The 19,761-nt window shown below is 33.5% G+C and overlaps 3 protein-coding genes and 1 pseudogene across 3 annotated transcripts in view; 3 read left to right on the top strand and 1 right to left on the bottom strand.

The window, feature by feature from the left end:
* LOC140044138 (uncharacterized) overlaps positions 1-1,838 on the bottom strand; it is a 209,766-nt gene extending 207,928 nt beyond the window's left edge. The window contains exon 1 of the mRNA XM_072088617.1: positions 1,503-1,838. The gene's annotated coding sequence lies outside the window, so the exon portion shown is untranslated. The remainder of the gene's footprint in view (positions 1-1,502) is intronic.
* A 5,526-nt stretch (positions 1,839-7,364) lies between these two features.
* LOC140045725 (5S ribosomal RNA) lies at positions 7,365-7,485 on the top strand (annotated as a pseudogene).
* A 3,045-nt stretch (positions 7,486-10,530) lies between these two features.
* LOC140044136 (uncharacterized) lies at positions 10,531-12,700 on the top strand. Its single transcript, XM_072088616.1, has 2 exons — positions 10,531-10,670; positions 10,952-12,700. The coding sequence occupies exon 2, from the start codon at positions 11,075-11,077 to the stop codon at positions 12,698-12,700; it is 1,626 nt and encodes a 541-aa protein (XP_071944717.1). The 5' UTR covers positions 10,531-10,670; positions 10,952-11,074.
* A 21-nt stretch (positions 12,701-12,721) lies between these two features.
* On the top strand, positions 12,722-16,354 carry LOC140044135 (uncharacterized). Its single transcript, XM_072088615.1, has one exon. It carries the CDS (start codon positions 12,722-12,724, stop codon positions 16,352-16,354), a length of 3,633 nt encoding a protein of 1,210 aa, XP_071944716.1.
* The last annotated feature ends 3,407 nt before the right edge of the window (positions 16,355-19,761 follow it).

Below are 19,761 nucleotides of genomic sequence, written 5' to 3'. Positions count from 1 at the left end.
ACATGAGTTGACTAGATTTATGATTTTTCAAGTACAAAATAAAAGATTTCATATAATGCATTATAAACTGTACATAACATTCAGTCACAAATTAATTTGTTGACGGCAGCCACCGCGTAGATGTGAAAAAACTGGGGGTCGCAACGCTACTACAGCATTACGATTCTTACGGTAGATAGATACTGATTCTTATTAATATCATAATAATTATTTTAACGCGTGACGTAGTCGTTTTCAATTATTAATTCATGTATGGCCTAGGCCAAGTTTCATCCATCGCTCTCTTGCTCGCGCAACGACTAACTAGGCTACAGTAAATCCTCTCAGGTAGTGTGGTGTGTGGCACAAGCTAAATTCACTTCCCAGAGCTCTGGGCATGCGCAATAGCGTGTCGGATTCCCCAACGGTGGGCAGTTGAGTTCCGGTGTCGGAATCCTAACCACGGCGTTTATTTTAACCTCGTGACATGCAATCGTGTTTTGAAACTAGGGTGGGTGTTTTCCAAAGTTATTTTTAGTGCGCATATTTTGCTCACCACCGGCATCTGAGCTTATTTTTGAAATATTGTAATAATAAATTAAATACATTTTAATATATAATATAAAATATATATTATATAATATAATTTTTATTTATATGAATTTTATTGCGTATTTATTTTAAACTATGCAAATATGCCTCTATTATTAGTGACAAAGGACAAGGAAGCCCGGGTCAAAAACATATTCACACGTCGTCCACGATAAACACATTTTAACTTTAAAACAAAACATAGTAATTATTGTAATTTTGAATTGGTACTGTATAAGGTCACATCTTTAAAATATAAGTTTCCTATTAATTATTTTCTAATGAATTATTATTAAAATACAGTATCATGTCACATGTCGCCCTGCCAAACTAAACTTTATGAAATGAGCTTTGCGCTGCGTCTGTAAACTCTCAGTCAGGAGAGTTAGCCTGCTAAACTTTACATTGGAAGAATAGGGATGGAGCTTTACGTCCGCAAACTCTCCAGAGTCACGAGAGAGTTAGCCTGCTAAACTTTACATTGGGAGAATAGGAAATGAAGTTAGGATATGCTGAAAAAACTTGTAGTACACATGTTATCAGTTGATTAATCTATTATGTAAAGAATGCTAATTACTTGTGCAAATAAAGTATAGCAGGATACCTGCTATAATTTAGCAATTTTGACTGGTGAAAATAAACACATGCATATATAAATAATGTAAACTTTTAATGATAAGGCTCTGATTAATTTCTTTACAAAATAGGATAACAAAGCAAAATAAAGAAACTATTTGTTGTGCATGTCAACAAATATTTGTGGTATACATTTTCAAACAAATTTAAATATACTAATAGTCTAGATTTTGAAATAGTACTAACTTTGAATTATCCTACAATCCCAGTATCAATGACACTAAACATAAATTATTAATTTAATTGTACTGGCCACCTATATTTAAAAATGTTTGAAATACAATGTGTGAAAGTACCTTGTTTTGGTGATTTACATCAGCTCCCTTATTGAGAAGGACCAAGCAGACTTCATCAAAACCTTTATATGCAGCTTCAATCAGAGGTGTTGATCCATTCTAAAAATAATAAATGCATATGATAATTCAATTTTATCATACAAATACTTTCATATAAACTCTTCTAAGTGGCATTTACCATCAATTTGCCAATTTATTTTGTATTTTAAAAGAATGACAGGTTATTATTACTTACAGTAGGCCTACATCTTGTATTGAAAATTCACCCTGTTGAGTTCTCATTTTAATCATCAAACCTCATTAGGCAAATTGCAATCAATATCATCAATATCAGCCTTATTTATATTTGTATTATTTTTAATATTTGATTAATTTTTATTTACTTTTTTAATTTTCAAGATGAGATGAAAGGTACAGTAAAATCATATCAGTCAACATTAACTGTTAATATGAATGCTCTATAATTGTTGACACTTGATTCATGTATTATTGTATCAATGATAACAACAAAGTTCAAGATACAATAAAGAAGTGTTAAAGTATCAATACATCGTATAATGAATTATTAATATTACAAAGTGCACAATGATCCCATTATTTTGTGATTAAGCTGTTCCTAAATTTGAATACAGTATTGACTTGATAAACACCTATTTTATTCAAATATGAGAAAAAATGCATTATCAAACCTGTATGATTTACGATTGTTAAAAGAATATACAATTGCAAGGTATTAGATACTTAAAGCATTTAAGCACTGTATATATGTATATACTGTAGACAATCTGAGCCATGCATTAAAGAGGTTCTTTAAATGAACTTCTGCTATTGTCTATTCCTATAAAAATGTTATCAATATTTTTACATAATTTGTTATGTATACAATAATTATAAGAACATATGCTTTTCATTTTCAATAACACATATATATCACATTCATTTTTATTTTTCAATTTCCAGATACAGCTGTAAGTTAGTTGGAACAATTTTATGTAATGGTTTATAATTTAGTATATTTTTCCATTTTTCATCTTCTTTATCAGATGATGTTTTGGGCGTTGAGAGCAACATTTCATTTGTCTAAAACCCGAGAAGTAATAGATTTTGATTTGAAGCATGAGTATATACGTTTTGCTGTTGGCTTCATGTTTGTTATAATACATTCATCCTTAATATGTACAGACATATTGTTGTTATGATTCTTAATTATACTTACAATCTTTTGGAATGGCATCAACTAATAAAGCATATTGCAATAGTCAGCTCTTCTACATAATGTATGGAGGATTTCAATAGATGTTTTCAGCCGGTTAAAATTGATTATGTCATATATTTTGTTAAACCCTGAATCTATCCTTTTTTTTATAGCCTTGTTTCTACATAAGTACTAATTTCATGGTAACTGTTTTCATCATCAGATTTTGGTGGGATGAACATGACATAAATTAAGATAAATATGATTACTTCCACGCGAAATTACAGAAATTTTCAAAATTAATGCTTTCATCACTATTGTAAACAACAACTATTAAGAATAATATAATAGGCAAAGTATGTTTGTGCAAATAGAGTACAAGGAGGAAAACAGTGATGAAAAACAGGATGAACCAGGAGGTAAATTTATATTGAAATTTTTCAAGGTGATTATTGATTAAGGTTGTGGGAAGTGAATTAAGTAAACTAAAATATTTAGTAACTTGTACAATAAAAAGAATAGTCAATGTGAAATAGGGTTAACAATGCAATCAGCATGTATGAGTAGCCATAATGCATTTAAAATCAAAATCAGTAAGTCATTAAAATAAAAGTTGATATGGTTTAATTGACTTTTCAATTCTTTTAAGGCTTAAATAATGAAAAATTCAAGAGAATTAAATTAAGTTCACAAACTGAGAATGCGCATTAAGTTAAAGCAAGTGCAGGTGTTGGTTGTAAGAAATCTTGTGTGCGTAACTTTGTGAAACATGCCATTTTTAATCCATAGAAAGTTGACTCTTGAAATGACTTAAATTAAAAAAGTGTCAATACAAAATGACGTTTGGTTTTTTGATCTATGATCAATCATTTAAATTCATAAAATTTAAAAAAATAGTAGGTGCACAACTTTACGAAGTTATGAAATGTGGAATGAAAGAAGAATAATACAGATAAAAAAAGTTGATGATCATTTTATACAATCACAAGGAGTTATCCGCCAAGGTGTGGATAACTAATTATGCAGCCATTTTACAAAAAAAATAATTATGCTAAAAAATGTTTAATATCTTTTGAAATAAAGTGTGGTAGTTGATTAACTTGGATTAATGTAAAAAAAAAAAAATCCAGATTATTCTGTCCTAGCGAAGGATAGCGAATAGGTCGAATAGAAAAATGATTTGACCCCATGTGTATCATCACATACAGGGTAGATGTTTTTATTTTTGGGGTTTTTTTTTTGGTGTATTAAAATCTTTTTCAAAAGAAAACAAAGAAATGAATCTAATAAAATAAAGAAGATTTAATTTTAATTTTATGACTATTTATTTGATGTTAAATTATGGCTTTATGGAATGAAACTACAAAACAGTATTCGCTGTATAAATGCTGTATTCAGGTTGGATAAGGTATTCAGATTAAGGTGTAGTATAATTATTCAGATGGGTATTGTAAATACTATCTATACATGTTGGTAGTGTATTACTACAAAATGTGAACATATATTGTTATAGTAGTATAAATAATCAAAATACAACTGATATGACCATTCTAAAACTTCTGGTGAAGTTTTATTAATTTCTCTAAATAAATCAATGATTAAAAATGTATAATAATGGCATTTCAACTAAGTATTAAATAGGCTGTGTACATCATAAGTTAACAGTTTTTCAGTCTCATTGAGCTTTATAGCTCCATGATTTGGTAGACTGCAATTGTATATTAAGAACAGCACTTAAAATTGATAAAATATAATAGAAATACAATTGAAAGTTTCTAATGTAAATGATTTTAATTAAGATAATTTACATTGGCAGATCTCACTCTGAATACATTTAACCATTTCACATTAAACATCACTATGTTAAAAGACCTACTTAACAAACAATAAATTATATAGACACATTTAATATTAAAAACTCATTACAATCCAGCATTTGAGCAGAGAAATATTATTGAGGAAGGTTTTCATTTAATTTTCTCCCTGTTACCTTATTCAAGCTGTGACAATTGTATTTATCATGGCTCTGCACAATCATGAACAAACATCAGAATGCTTGTCAATATTATAATTATTAATAAAGTACAATTATATAAAAACAATCTGATCTCATCATAATGCACTTTTATATGATGATCTAGCAAACTCAAGTAGAATAATATAGGTGGTGTCTGAGCAGCATTGTGTTGAAATGCATTGAATAATAAGACACAAAGGTGTACAAGGGTGTCTTTAGCTGTGAGTGTGATTGACACGTTGCACTATCATAGACGGGTAGATGTTATTGTGTATTAAATAGTTAAAGAGATGATAGCATTTGGTTTATTCTATTAAAAAAAGTGGTAGGTTATATAGGTTATATGATAATGTTACTATTGTAGTTTTAATGGAATGAAACTATGTTATGGAATGAATCTACAAAGGCATAGTGTTATTCGCTGTTTAAACACTGTAATCATGTTGGATAAGGTATTCAGATTAAGGTGTATGTATATTCAGATGGGTAGTGTAAATCCCAAATTATTTTTTAAGTAATAATTGCATGTAATAAGTTTGTTTGTCCCAACATTTAGTCTGTCCATTTGTCTGTAGTCTATGCAATTTTTTTGTAAATTAAATCAAGCAAATTTACCAATCAGAATGTGATGGATTATCCGAACTGTTGCTTGTTATTGGTCAACGCACTTGCGTAGCGCCTACATTGCGTTGGCAACCAAAGCTTTAGTAAACCAAGTTTTATTTCTGGTTGACTATTATTTACTTTTGACAAAAAGCAAATAATCACCGTCAACTAGCACTGTATGTTTGATAGGCTTTATAACAGTTTTATGTATCATCATCTCCATCAAAGCAAAGAACTGATAACACAAGAATCTCCTGTTCTTCAATTTGCATTCAAAACACAGTATTGGAAGTACAGGGTTAAAAGGTCAAACTGGGCGACGCCATTTCATAGCATGGAGCAGCGCCCCCTCCAAACTAGGAAGTAAAAACTATTAATTCCTATAGAGGGCTCAGTCAATTACTCTATCCCTCTATAGTATTAGCAGATCCCCTCTATGATTTTGACTTTCTAATTTGATGAGGGCGCGCTACTCCATGGCTCACAATGGCAACACCCATTAGCTCTATTCTATCTGACAATGCCTTTCGAAATTGTTACGCGCTTCGGACGAACAGGAGATGCTTGTGTTATAAGGTACAATAGTATAGAAATATACCAATTTATTTGTATTTTAGTTATTCTGTTTACTTCATCATTCAAATGTATTTATTCTGAATTAATTTGAATGTTAATGTAAGAGGCTGAATGTAATGACAATGAGAGTATTATTGTTTTACAGTAGAATGTAACTATAAGTATAAAATTGTCAGTCATAAATGAATATATGATGGAAAGAAAGACATTTTAAAAATACAAAATTTTTGGTAAAGGGTGAATGAGTAGAATGTATGACTTACCGATTCTAAGAGGTATCTGTTGACTATTAATTTACAATAGAAATGAAAATACTGACAATGATTAGTACCACTATTTAGTATACGGTAGCTGTTGCTGTTAATTTACAATAAAACCTACTAGTGACTTTATGACAGTAGAGGTGGACGGTAGATGAAAGGATCACGGTAATCTACACAAAATATTAATCTGCGCATGCTTAATGCACATTATACTGAGCATACTCTGTTCTGTTCATTATCAGGACTTATATTTGGTCGATTTAACATTCAATCAAATGGACAGAGTAAAGTTCATTGCATCATTTTGAAACCTTGCAATAAAAAATGGCTGATCAGTACGCAAAGGGAATACACATTGTAGTTTTTCATTTTTAGTTAAACTTAATTAAAACATCATATTTTGTCATTAATGTATATTATAATATGTGGTGGCTGTTAATTCAATTCAATTTAATTTCAATTCAATAACATTTATTCAATAATGGTAAGACAAGAAAAACAAGCATCCTCGTAGCCTCTTTTTAAGGATTTTATTAGGTGTTTTAATTCATCCTTTTGAACTTTGCTAACTAAACTTTAATTTTTAGTTAATTATTTTAGTTAAAATAGTGTCAATGACCATGCAACTAAAGGCACGATCACTGTTTTAAAATTTTTCATTTTTGAAACAAGTTTATTTTTAATCTTTGATATTTTGTGGATAAATAAAGTTTGAATTTAAAAGAATGAACAGTATGTTAACAAATATTAAGCTTTACAAAATCATAATAATAAAGTTGATTTTTTTGTCTTGTGATTTTCAAATAGTATACTGTTGACATTATTGCTTATACTTGAATGAATGCTATAAAGTAAGCATTGATAATCTGTCATTGTTCTAAAGTATGAACAACTGTAGCAACACCAACATTACAGTGGGTAGATTTATATTTAAACGAGTTTGTTTGTTATTGTCTTATAATGAAGAAGAAGATGAATAAATATAACAATGATAGAAGATGGAATAATTTTAATTATACTACAGACTGTGCAAAGCACTGGTGCTCACTGCTGTTACCTATTTAATAAAGCATTCCATAATAATAACAATAATGTTTGAAACGTTGAATCATTGTTATTTGGAGTCAGTTTTATACTATGTTGTAAATATTATTTAAATAGATGATTAACAAGGCCGTATACATGACTTTAGTCAGGTGTGCAAATTATACGGCCATACTGCGTTGAAACACCGGTTCTCGTCAGATCACCGAAGTTAAGCAACGTTGGGCCCGGTTGCGTTCTGGATGGGAGACCGTCTAGAAATAGCGGCGGGTGCTGTATATACACCAGAGAGTGATGGTGGAAAGGTAATATCGAACTAGCATGTGATAGGCATGGGTTCGAGGTTATCTGTACCATACTAATTGCATCCTTAGGCAAGATGCTTTACTCTCATTGCCTCGTCCTTCGGATGGGACGTAAAGCCGTTGGTCCCGTGTACTTAACAGTGCACGCTAAAGAACTTGGTACACTATTCGGAAAGAGTAGGGGATCGTCTCCCGGTGTGCTGATCTGGTAGGCGCTGCACTGCTGGCTGCCGTGGGTCCGTGGAGGGCCTAATCCGAATTTCCTCAGTTTCCAGTTAAACTTGAGGACCAGTAATAATACATTTTATCATCATTCCTGATGATGATCAAATAAAGTTTGAAACGTTGAATCATTGTTATTTGGAGTCAGTTTTATACTATGTTGTATTTATTATTATTTGATTAACAAGGCCGTATACATAGCTTTAGTCACGTGTGCAAATTTGAGTTAGTGTTTACCGACCGACCTACCGACCGACCTACCGACCGACATAGTGAGCTTAGAGTCTCAGTGATTAAGTTCACTTAGGTTGACCCTGGTCTCCCCAATTTCATTTTTTTTTTGGATATACTGAAATAGACCGAATAATGAAATGAAATCTTCATCTAGTTTAATGCTGGTAATAGTTTTTTTTTTATTTAAATGCTATTTCAATAAAGTTGTTTTGTAAAAAAGGTCTAAAAAAATTAAATTAAATTAAATTTTGTACAGATTTTTGGGTTTTTATTGAACAGTACACTGGTATTGAAAGTGCTAACAATATGAACAGAATTTAAGTAAAATAAATGATGAGTGAGGGCACTGTGTAATATAAAATGTATAGGCCCTTGTAATGTATTATGGAAAAAATAATTACAAACTAAAACTGGGTCTAATATGGGTCTATATTACATCCAATAATATCATTGCTCTTCATTATTTAATGAGGAGGAGGTGGTGGACGGAGTTCGTAGTGTGTTGACAATAAAAGAGAGTATGGCAAAATGCATTACTAAAAATGATGAATAAATCATACTAAAATATTCAGTACATACAACTAGCATCTTTGATCATTATAATACACAGGGATCATAGGGCATTTAAGTGAATTGTTTAAAAAATTGCGCTTTTAAAATACAAAATCATGTAAGAACAATTGAAGCTTTGTGAAATTTTTTTTGTTTTTGAAGTTTTTTTGTTAAAAATGCAATGGCCCCTGAAAAAAAATTTTCAAAATAAATAATTTAAAGAAAAAATGTTCAAATTGGCTGCCAGCCAATGGGTTTTTGTTGAATTTAACCATTTATTTGTCATTTTATAAGTGAAAACACCATTTTTTTTCTACGGAAGTAATTACACTAACTTTATTAAAACCCTACAAAATAACATACTATTGATTAAATACTGTTTAAAAAAATATTAATTTAATAAAATGGTGAAGGCACTATTGTTTTCAATGTTTTATAAAGTGTTTCAAATTGAAATTTATGACCATAGCGTGAAAAAACATAATGTATAGCATTATGTATTGATAATAATACACATTAAAGATTATATTTTAAATTAGAGCATATAACTGTACACTGTTGCCACAAAAAACTGATATTGTTTTGCACACAGTAACAACTATATTTAAGCCTAATTGTCAAAAAGCACTAAAGTGGAACACCAACAATTAAACGCCCTGACTTACTAAAGATAAGATAATGGTGAGGAAGGGTGATACTCATCCGACATAATTACTTCTTACTTATTGCACTTTTAACAATATCTTTAGCGTTCTCTTTAGTTCCTATTATTCTTTAAGCTGTTTTACTGATTTCATTAAAATACTTGATTGTATAGAATTAAAAGAGGACGAAAAATCTAGAAATAAAACCCTAGCATAAGTATTTAGCACAATCAAGATGAGCAAGCAAGTTATGTATTAATGTAGTAATAGTAATGTTCATAAACACCAAGCTAATTGAATTCAGCTATCAAAACTAATTTTTTATTATGTAATTGAATAATAATTACTCATTTCAATAATAAATATTCAACTCATTTTATCTTAATTTTTTTAAACTTTAAAGCTTGAATACCACAATACAGATAGCAGCACAAGACAGAAAAACTAACAAAGTGATATATCACTCTGTGTGTGTGTCATCCATGTGATACAAACATATTTTATGTTTTTAAATTATCCACTTTCAAATAATCAATAATCAGTATTTTGTTTCACATGCTTAGAATTATTTACAGGGGCGGTAGCAGGACTATCGTAAGGGGATTGCCCAAATGTCCAGGGCCTTAGCCAGGATCTGAAAAGGGAGCGGGATTTAAAGCAAATTTTGTTAAATGACACCTCTAGATGGCCGGAAATGCTCTCACACATGAAATTCATAAGTGGCACAATGATTGATTGCTGCTATGTCAATTCAGATGGAAAATCCACAGACATACAATATTGGCAATAAAACTATTCCAATGGATGACACACTTTTTCAACAGCCATGTTGGAAAAGGGTGGATTGAGGGGGTAATTTGCTAATAATGTAGTGAATATCCTCAAAAAACAAATTGCATGTTGGAAAAGGGTTAAGACTGAGGGCTGGATTTAGGTGTAAATTGCTAATAATGTAGCATATCTTTAAAAACTTTTTAGTGAAGAAGAATTTCCATTGATATTTCTGTTTACATAATAAGGTTTACAATATAAATTATTAATAGAGAGATCATATGCTCAGTCAGTCAGGGAAGAGGACAAAATGCTTCCTACTTTCTAGGAGTTTTATGTGGAGGAGTTATCAGCCTTTGATTAATCACCTTTATTTTTAAACATAGTACTGTTCAGTGTCTTATGGTATGTTCAGACTCATGGTGGCGTTATGTAAGCAGTGTACATACTTTTGTATGTGAACTAAGCTGCAGATTACCGTTAGGAAGCTGTTACGCCTCGCCATTTGCGTTAATAGGAACCCTATCAAGAGAGGATTACCTTGTGTTGGATAACAAACCTAACGCTGTGAGTCTACCCTTAGGTATTACTATTGTCATGACGTCATTTGTTTTCAATTTGTGAGTTGCGTGCCAGTGCGCGTACAATACGCAGGCTGAACGAAATCATATACAATTTGGTATCGTGTGAGATATTCATGCTGTGTAATCATCTTTATTTGTTATTTGGAACCCTTTGGGTGAGTTTAATTAGAATCGTTTATTAATATGTTTAGCCAGGAGTCTGCAGGGTAGTCTTTGAGTTGTGTACACCTTTAAAAATTAGATATTTTATTGTTGTTAAAGTTCATATATCTAGGCCTCGCTTGACGTTATCACTTTGAGTCGAGTCGGCGTACGAGTGTCTACATCTTTCTATTACTATAGAGGGGGTAGTCGTACTATTCTTTATTATCATATGTTTCGAAGTATTTGTTGACTACAGAACTATCTACTTAGTGTATTTTGTTTGTTCTTATAGACAACCCAACACAGTTGTTGAATAATAATAAATCTAATAAAGACAACATATTGCAACAACGTGTTCACCTCATTATTTCTCACCGATTCCACAACAGCTTCAACAACTAGTGAAATAATTACAATGGCAGACTTAAACAAACTGAAGCTTACCAGACGGAACAGCAAAGGTCAGTTAACAAGGACTCTGTCCATGATAGAATCACTACTTAAAGAAAATTGCGAACCAGATGTTTTAAAAACTTACATTATCAAGGCGGAGGAACAGTTCAGAAAAGTTGAGTTAAAACACTCTGAACTGATTGATGTAATTGAAGACCAGGGAGAATTTGATACGGAAGAGAAATGGATGTCAGAATGTGAGATGGATTTCCTTCAAAGGTTGGTATGTGCAAAACGGGAGATTACCCTGCGCCACTCACAATCTACAGTCGATGTACCATTCTCAACTCCAACAACTCCTCTTCAAACATCAGCCTCAACGCAGCCTGCTGGTACGGTTGCCTCGCCGCCTGCATTCAGTTCACCTACACCTCGACCTGCTATGGCAAGGTCAACGCCTACCATGGCAAAGATGAAGTATCCTACATTTAATGGCAACATCCGGGATTACAAAAGATTTAAAGAATTATTTACACATTGTGCAACTAATCTAACTGAGATTGAATGTTTCTACCAGCTAACTGAATCTATGATTAACAGCAAAGAAAGAAACATGGTTAAAGGATGTATCGATGTGGCTAGAGCTTGGGAAGTGTTAGATGAACGCTACGGAGACAAAGACAGAGTGGTTGATAGTCTGTTGAAGGATCTAGAGAATTTAAAGTCCTATGAAAGTAAGGACAAGATCAACATTCCAGCCATGAGTCGTTTTGTCCAAACCCTTCAAACGTTTGAAACCAGAGCGGAAACCATTGGTTTATCTGGAGAATTGAACAGCAAAATCATGCTGAGCCAAATAAAACAGAAGCTACCAGAAGAACACAGAATAGCTTACTATAAAAGCGTTAGGGACAACGACACAGGTCATTCTCTCACTGGCTTGGTTAAATGGCTGTACAGCCAATTATTGTTACTTGAGAAAGCTATGCCCATGACTGAAACTGAATCATCTTCATCGTCAAAGAAGGCTTCAAATGCTGCTGTAGTGTCATCTGCAGAAGGATACAAGTCAGACTACAATAGAAATCCCGAGTGTGCACTGCATCCAACTGCGAATACCCATTTCTTAAAGAGTTGTAACAAGTTTCGAAGTTTGTCTCAAAAGGAGAAATATGAAGTGATGAAAAAGAACAGAATCTGTTTTAGATGTGGTCACAACAATTGCTCTGCTGGTAAACCTCCATATGATAAGAATTCCTGTCAATTTGCCGCACCTTGTGGAACTCCATCTTGTGGAAGTAACCTTCACTTTCCGGCTGTTTGTCCTGTCTTGTATGAAAAAAAGGATCAACCCAATCTTAATTGCAATGCTCAACCATTTCAACCAGCGGATCCAACCACAGTTGTTAAGCAGGCAGGCATGGTCACCAACAATGGAGAAAGTAAATTACAAGTGACTTTACCTACTGTTATGGGGTACCTGAGATGTGGCAAAACCCGCCGTCTAGTGCGTATCTTATTGGATGGTGGAAGCCAAGCGACACTTCTGCGATCGGGACTCATTCCACTTACTAATCAAGATGTTTATCAAAAACACGATCTGAGTCTGGTTGGTGGTAAGAAATTACTAAGAAACTACGATTGCTGAATTGCTACATTGAAGACGTAAATGGTACATGGTCTTCCTTGTCCACTCACCGTCACAGAAATAGACGAACCCTGCGGAGATGCTCCTATAGTATACAAAGAACAGCTTAAACAATACAGTCATCTAAATGAAATTGATTTACAAGTTGCTCCATACCCAACTATTGATGTACTGCTTGGTGTCGATAACACACACTTAATGATTTGGGAAGAGTACCTCCGAGGTGAATGTATCAATGAACCTGTAGCCGTGAAATGTCCTTTTGGATGGTTTATCCAAGGAGGACAACTCACCACATCAGCACTCTTCAACTATGTTAATGTGTCTGCCGTTGGACCAATGGAAGATTTTCTTGGCATTGAGACAATGGGTTTAGAACCAAAGAAGTGCAAATGCTCCGAACATCTTACAAACCGCAAGGCAACGGAAGCAATTGATCAGAGTGTGAAACAACTGCCAAATGGAACTTATGAAATTAGATTGCCTTGGAAAAGGGCACCAAATGACCTTCCAGATAACTATGGGTATGCTGTGAAGAGACTGAAGAGCCTAGAAAAGCAATTTGAGAATAGAAGCATAGAATGGGAAGTGTATTGCGAACAAATGAGAGATCAACTGAAAAGAGGTGTCTCTCGTCGAGTGACAGAAGCAGAGCTACAAAGAGATAGAGAGGCTGGAAGGAAGATGTGGTTTTTACCACACTTTGCCGTAACCAAAGAATCTAAAACAACACCTGTGAGAGTGGTATATGATGGGAAGGCAAGATTTCAAGGCCATTCTCTTAATGATTATTTATATAAAGGAGAAAATGTTAATACAGATCTTTTTGATGTTGCCCTACGATTCCGAGAAAACGAAGTTGGTATAATTGCCGACATTAGTAAGATGTTCCAGGCTATTAAAATCAGTTCTGATGATGCCCGCTTTCATCGATTTGTGTTCAGAGAGAATCCTAACCATCCAATTCAAGTGTACGAGTTGACGACTGTTACATTTGGTGACAAGCCATCACCAACTGCGGCTATTGTGACTTTGAGGCATATAGTATCTGAGCATGCACCCGGTGATAAACAATTAGAAAGAATTGTTACTGACCAGTTTTACATGGATGATTTGAATGAATCTGTTACTGATGCTAATGAGGCCGACAACTTAAAGTCTAAACTCATTGAGACTCTGAAGAAAGGAAACTTCAATATCAGGAAATGGCAATCCAATGTTAGGAATATGTGTGATGAATCAGAAGACGCCACTGCTGCAACAGCTTTGGGAACAAAGTGGGACCTTGTGAACGACACTCTAAAGGTCAAAGAGGTTAAACTAATTCAAGGTCTAATCCCAACTAAACGTAGCATTCTGAAACAAACCGCTTCTTACTATGACGTATTCGGTATGCTTTCCGGTATCCTTGTCCGACCGAAAACACTGTTACAAAAACTGTGGCAACTAAACATTGATTGGGATACACCACTTAACCAGAGAGGTGAACTTTGTGCTATTCTCAGTGAAATCAATAAAGACCTTGAAAAAGCAAGTGACATAGAAATTCCAAGATGTCTTATTCCAGAGCCATTTAGAGGAAAAAGACCATTACCAAAAGTATCTCTGCATGGTGCAAGTGATGCTTCAGAAGATGCTATGGGTATCGGAGTTTGGCTAAGGTGGTCACATGAAGAGTCAACTGAAGCTTATTTGTCGTTTGTGTGCGCCCGAGCCAGACTCACACCACTTAAACAATCAAGCATCCCCAGGAAAGAACTTCAAGCAATTCTGCTGCTTTCAAGGCTGATGCTCACTGTAAAGAATGCTTTGAGGTTTGACATAGTTTATTCAAAGATTTGGACAGACAGTATGACTGTCATCAGTTGGCTGAGAGGTCAATCTAAATCTTTCCGATCGTATGTTGCATACCGTGTAGGTGAGATCACTTCTGAATTTGACCCGATCAAAGATATTGCCTTTGTACCATCAGACCAGAACACTATATATATTGTTTCAAGAGGAGGAAACATTGACGATATGAAGAAAGTCATCGATGGACCAGGGTTCCTACGATCACCACCAATCTCTTGGCCTAAAACTCCGACAAATGTTCAAGTAGCTTCTGAAGATGGAGAACAAAAGAAATTCCATGTCCGTAATGCTAAGACACTAACACTCAAAATAAAGGCTATCCCTGAATTTGAAAGAATACTTGATCCCACCAAGTTTTCTAGTTGGCCAAAACTTAAGATGGTCACAGCAAGAGTTGTGTCCTTAAAGCAGTTACCAAAGAACCAATGGTTAAAGAAGTTAACTTCACAAATTTCTGAGTGGCCTTCACCACATGCATTGAAGGAAGCTGAGTTGCTTTGGATCCGACAGGGACAAGCTGAGATAAATTTCAATGATCACAACATCATGAAGCTAGATCCAGTCTTCGATGAGAAAGAAGGAGTGTACCGTGTTGGTGGACGGATTAAGAATGCACCACTGTCGTATGACATAAGACACCCTTACATACTACCGAAGGGAAGCCATATCAGTTTACTGATTGTTCGGGATAGACACAGACACTCTTTACATGGGGGCCACCGGAGAACCGCATCAGAGGTAAGAAAGAAGTTTTGGATTATTGGGGATACCAATATCTCAAAAACAGTTGTACGACAATGTACTATTTGTAGGAGACACAAAGGGAAGCCAATAGAGCAGAAGATGGCTGACCTACCAGACTTCCGAGTGAAACCATGCTCACCGCCATTTAGTTCCACACTCGTAGACTATCTGGGCCCAGTTAACGTTAAACTGAACAAAAATACCACCACAAAAGGATATTGTGCAGTTTTTACGTGTGCCGTGACTAGAGCTGTACACTTAACCTGTGTCCAAGATCTTACTACCCAAGCGTTCCTACAAGCAATGGAACGATTTGTAAGCATCAGAGGAGCACCATCTTTGTTGGTGAGTGACAATGGCACATGTTTCAGAGGGGCTGACAATACAATAAATGAGTTGAATTTGAGACTAGACCAGACGAAGATACGAGAACAATGCCAACGTTATAATGTGCAGTGGAAATTTGGACCACCAGGTGGACCTCATCACCAAGGAGCTGTTGAGCGCATGGTTCAAGAGGTGAAGAAAGGCATGAGACAGTTGGTGAAAGCTGATAGACTAACATTTGTTGAATGGGAGACGGTGTTCTGTCAGATATCTGGTCTTATCAATAGTCGACCTTTGACAGCCAAGTCATCATCGCCCCTGGATCACCCGCCATTAACTCCTAATCATTTCCTGATTGGAAGAGGTGATTTACAGTGTCCGGAAGTACCGTGTGAAGAATTCCATGGAAATTTGAGAAAACGGAGAGAAATTTGTAACTCTATGGTGAATGGTTTCTGGCACCGATGGATGGAGTGTATCCATAAGCTCTCACCAAGACTTAAATGGCAGAAATCAATGGAGAATGTAATGGAAGGTGACATAGTACTTGTCATTGGTGAGAACAAGAAACGTGGTAGTTGGAAAATGGCAGAAGTCAGTAAAGTTTATCCAGGGAAAGATGACCTTGTTAGGATTGTTGACATAAGATTTGCAGATGGTATCAATGCTAAGAAACCGGTTACTAAGTTGATCATGCTAATGAAGAGCACCGAACGTTCAGACATGTAGTGATATGTGGATCAGATGATGTTCCTTGACCACTGTGATTGATGATTTAAAGTGTAATTGACATTTATGAACTTTTCATTGTTACATTTAAAGTTGTAGACTTTGTTACTAGTTGTGACTATCCGTCACTTTTTAGGGGGCTGGGATGTCATGACGTCATTTGTTTTCAATTTGTGAGTTGCGTGCCAGTGCGCGTACAATACGCAGGCTGAACGAAATCATATACAATTTGGTATCGTGTGAGATATTCATGCTGTGTAATCATCTTTATTTGTTTTTTGGAACCCTTTGGGTGAGTTTAATTAGAATCGTTTATTAATATGTTTAGCCAGGAGTCTGCAGGGGCAGTCTTTGAGTTGTGTACACCTTTAAAAATTAGATATTTTATTGTTGTTAAAGTTCATATATCTAGGCCTCGCTTGACGTTATCACTTTGAGTCGAGTCGGCGTACGAGTGTCTACATCTTTCTATTACTATAGAGGGGGTAGTCGTACTATTCTTTATTATCATATGTTTTGAAGTATTTGTTGACTACAGAACTATCTACTTAGTGTATTTTGTTTGTTCTTATAGACAACCCAACACAGTTGTTGAATAATAATAAATCTAATAAAGACAACATATTGCAACAACGTGTTCACCTCATTATTTCTCACCGATTCCACAACAACTATTAATACCAACCTTTAGTCATCCCAATGAGCCATTAATGTAAGATAGGCCCTGTTTCTGCTACAATATGTACGGCATAAACATAACGTAATAATATATTAGAATTATAATTCGGTGACCCGTTTCCTTTGAAAACTACTTTGTGGGATTATATGGATTGAGGAATAGATAGCTATGGTTCGATCCCGTAAAATCTCATATGGGACCGGATAACCCCGTGTCTACCTAACTTTCAGTCATTGTCCATTGCTGTTTTGTACTGCTTACTGTTCACTTGTTTTGACGACAACCAAACCCCACATCTCCTATTACACTGAAACCTCGGTTCTATCACATTTAAATAGAGCAAATATCTTAAGATTTTCAGTCCACTGTGACATTTTAGTAATTGTTCTAAGTAGGGTATGCTCAACAAACCTTGTGTTATGGGTGAACAATATAGATGGTATATTCATGACGCAGCAGAAAGGTGCAAGAAATATACAGTATGATAAAATATCAGAGATAACGATATCGATAATGATCAAGATTATACGGTATATTTATACAGTATATTTTTTATGAGACCCATTTCTGCTGCCACAAAAAATACCATATAAAATAATATACAGTGTGTATATTCTTGGCAGAAGAAACTGGGCCATAGTATATATTATTTGAAAACTTCCATGCGATAGTTTAATACAATGCTGATTTTGCCATAAGTCTGTAACAAATAAATTCTCTAGCATTAGTGGTTTTACATTTTGGTATGAGCAACAAATATGAAAATTGGTGAGTACTGCCCATGTGCTATGATTTTAAAGTTATAATAATAATAAACAATATTTGTCATTTATTTATCCATTATTATTATTATTTTCCCATTCTTTATGAGGACATATTGGGACCACAATTGGATTGACCATTGTTTCTAGCAGTGTAATTGTATTAAAATTTCTTGATTTGATGTAATGCAGCTGACATTATTACTCCTGTCTAACTACATAATTTGCTTGAATACAAATTATATAGTAGTATAATAATTGCAATGATATTAATGCAGGATATAATTGCAATGAATTAACTGAAAATACTGGTAAGTTAAAGAAAGCCATTGCATGTATTGTGCTCCTTCTCTTGTAGAATTGTTTAATGGAAATTATTTTCAACTGAAGTATGATCATAACTGTAATAATGACCATATACACTTAAAAATACAATTTAAAATAAATTATGTAAGATTTAGAACTGTAATTTCTCAAATAAAAAATAAAAATTTCAAATCCTGGACATGAAACGTAACAAAACAAATTTGGCCTATTCAGTTCTTAACCATGGTGATATAAACAAGAGTTTGCAATGACATTACATTTGTTTTACTGTCAAATCAGAAAGATGAAGAAAACTAAGTTTTAGATTTAGCAGACAAGTTTTATTTAGCACTCAAATTTAAAATGGATCATGACAAATTGTTATAGTAGGACATGTTTTATAGTCTAGAAAATTTGAGGAACATTATTTTTTTTTTTAACTTGCTGATAGTAATACACCGTTATCCTCTAGCAACAAACAAATCATCATGTCAACCTTGTCTTTAGTTTTAATAAAGTTACTAAGTATGAGACTGATTAGAGGTCTCAAATTTAATAATTTTCACATAATCAATAGCTAAAATTAGAATATTATTTACTTATTTCCAAATATTGGATCATTTTATTGACAAAGTTGGGTAAATTTTGAAAAACCTGACTTTAAAATAAATTAAAAGGCCTGCAGCCAGTTACCATTTGCGGCCATTGAAGAAATGCATAATTGTTTTCATTAATTCATTTTAAATACTGCATTAAATATTTCTTATTGTATATTTTTTTTTAAACAGTGATCATCGACTGAATTTTCTGAAAAATTTCCATACAATTATATTCAATCAACTTTTTTCTTTTTAAATAGCTATAGCTGTTGTTGAAAATTGAAGAATATAATAACATTGCATAAAATAAGATAAGAAAATATTTTCAAATAATGGCATGCTTAGAATGTTTCACAATTACATATAAATGAAAGATAATATATAAATGAAGTCAAAGAATAAAACAAATAAGATATGTATGCCAGCACAACAGATGAGAAGTGATAAAGGATTCTTCTAAAGTACTTTACCCACATCTAGGATATTAAAAAGGTACAATAAAGAAGACTACCTTTTAGGTAGTTGTTCATTATGTTCAAATATAATTACATGCTTGCAAATTATTCTCTAAATCTATTCTCTTTTCTTTAAATTTAAAACAATCTACAGTAGCTATCCATTTTTTCATTTGAAACAGGTAAATATAATATGAATTAGACATGGATGCCTTTATATTTAACACAGGCCGGGTAGTGGGATATTATACTACAAGCGATGGTGTACAGTAAGACGATAGAACAAAGACCAAAGCTTTCAAGGCACATTCCGAAAAACGATAATACTCTTTATGAGCAAATGTAATTTGGTTTTATCTACAGTAATTATATGCTGTAATTTGTTGAAATGTGCCACAATTATATTTGACAAACCTGTCATTCAAAAATATAAACTAATGTATTGTATTTGTTGTATAGGCCTATGTATTAATGTAAGTAAATCATTAAAATAATGAATAAGGTTTAAGATGAGTGAAAATTTTGTAACTATAATTACAACATTAAATCAGACAAAATCTTTACTACTCCAATTTGTAGATTTTGTGAAAAATTAATCTAGACTTTT

Source organism: Antedon mediterranea, chromosome 3 (assembly GCF_964355755.1).
Source record: "Antedon mediterranea chromosome 3, ecAntMedi1.1, whole genome shotgun sequence".
NCBI lineage: Eukaryota > Metazoa > Echinodermata > Crinoidea > Comatulida > Antedonidae > Antedon > Antedon mediterranea.
The sequence above is the reverse complement of the archived record's forward strand: the minus strand, read 5'-3'. Positions and strand labels throughout refer to the sequence as shown.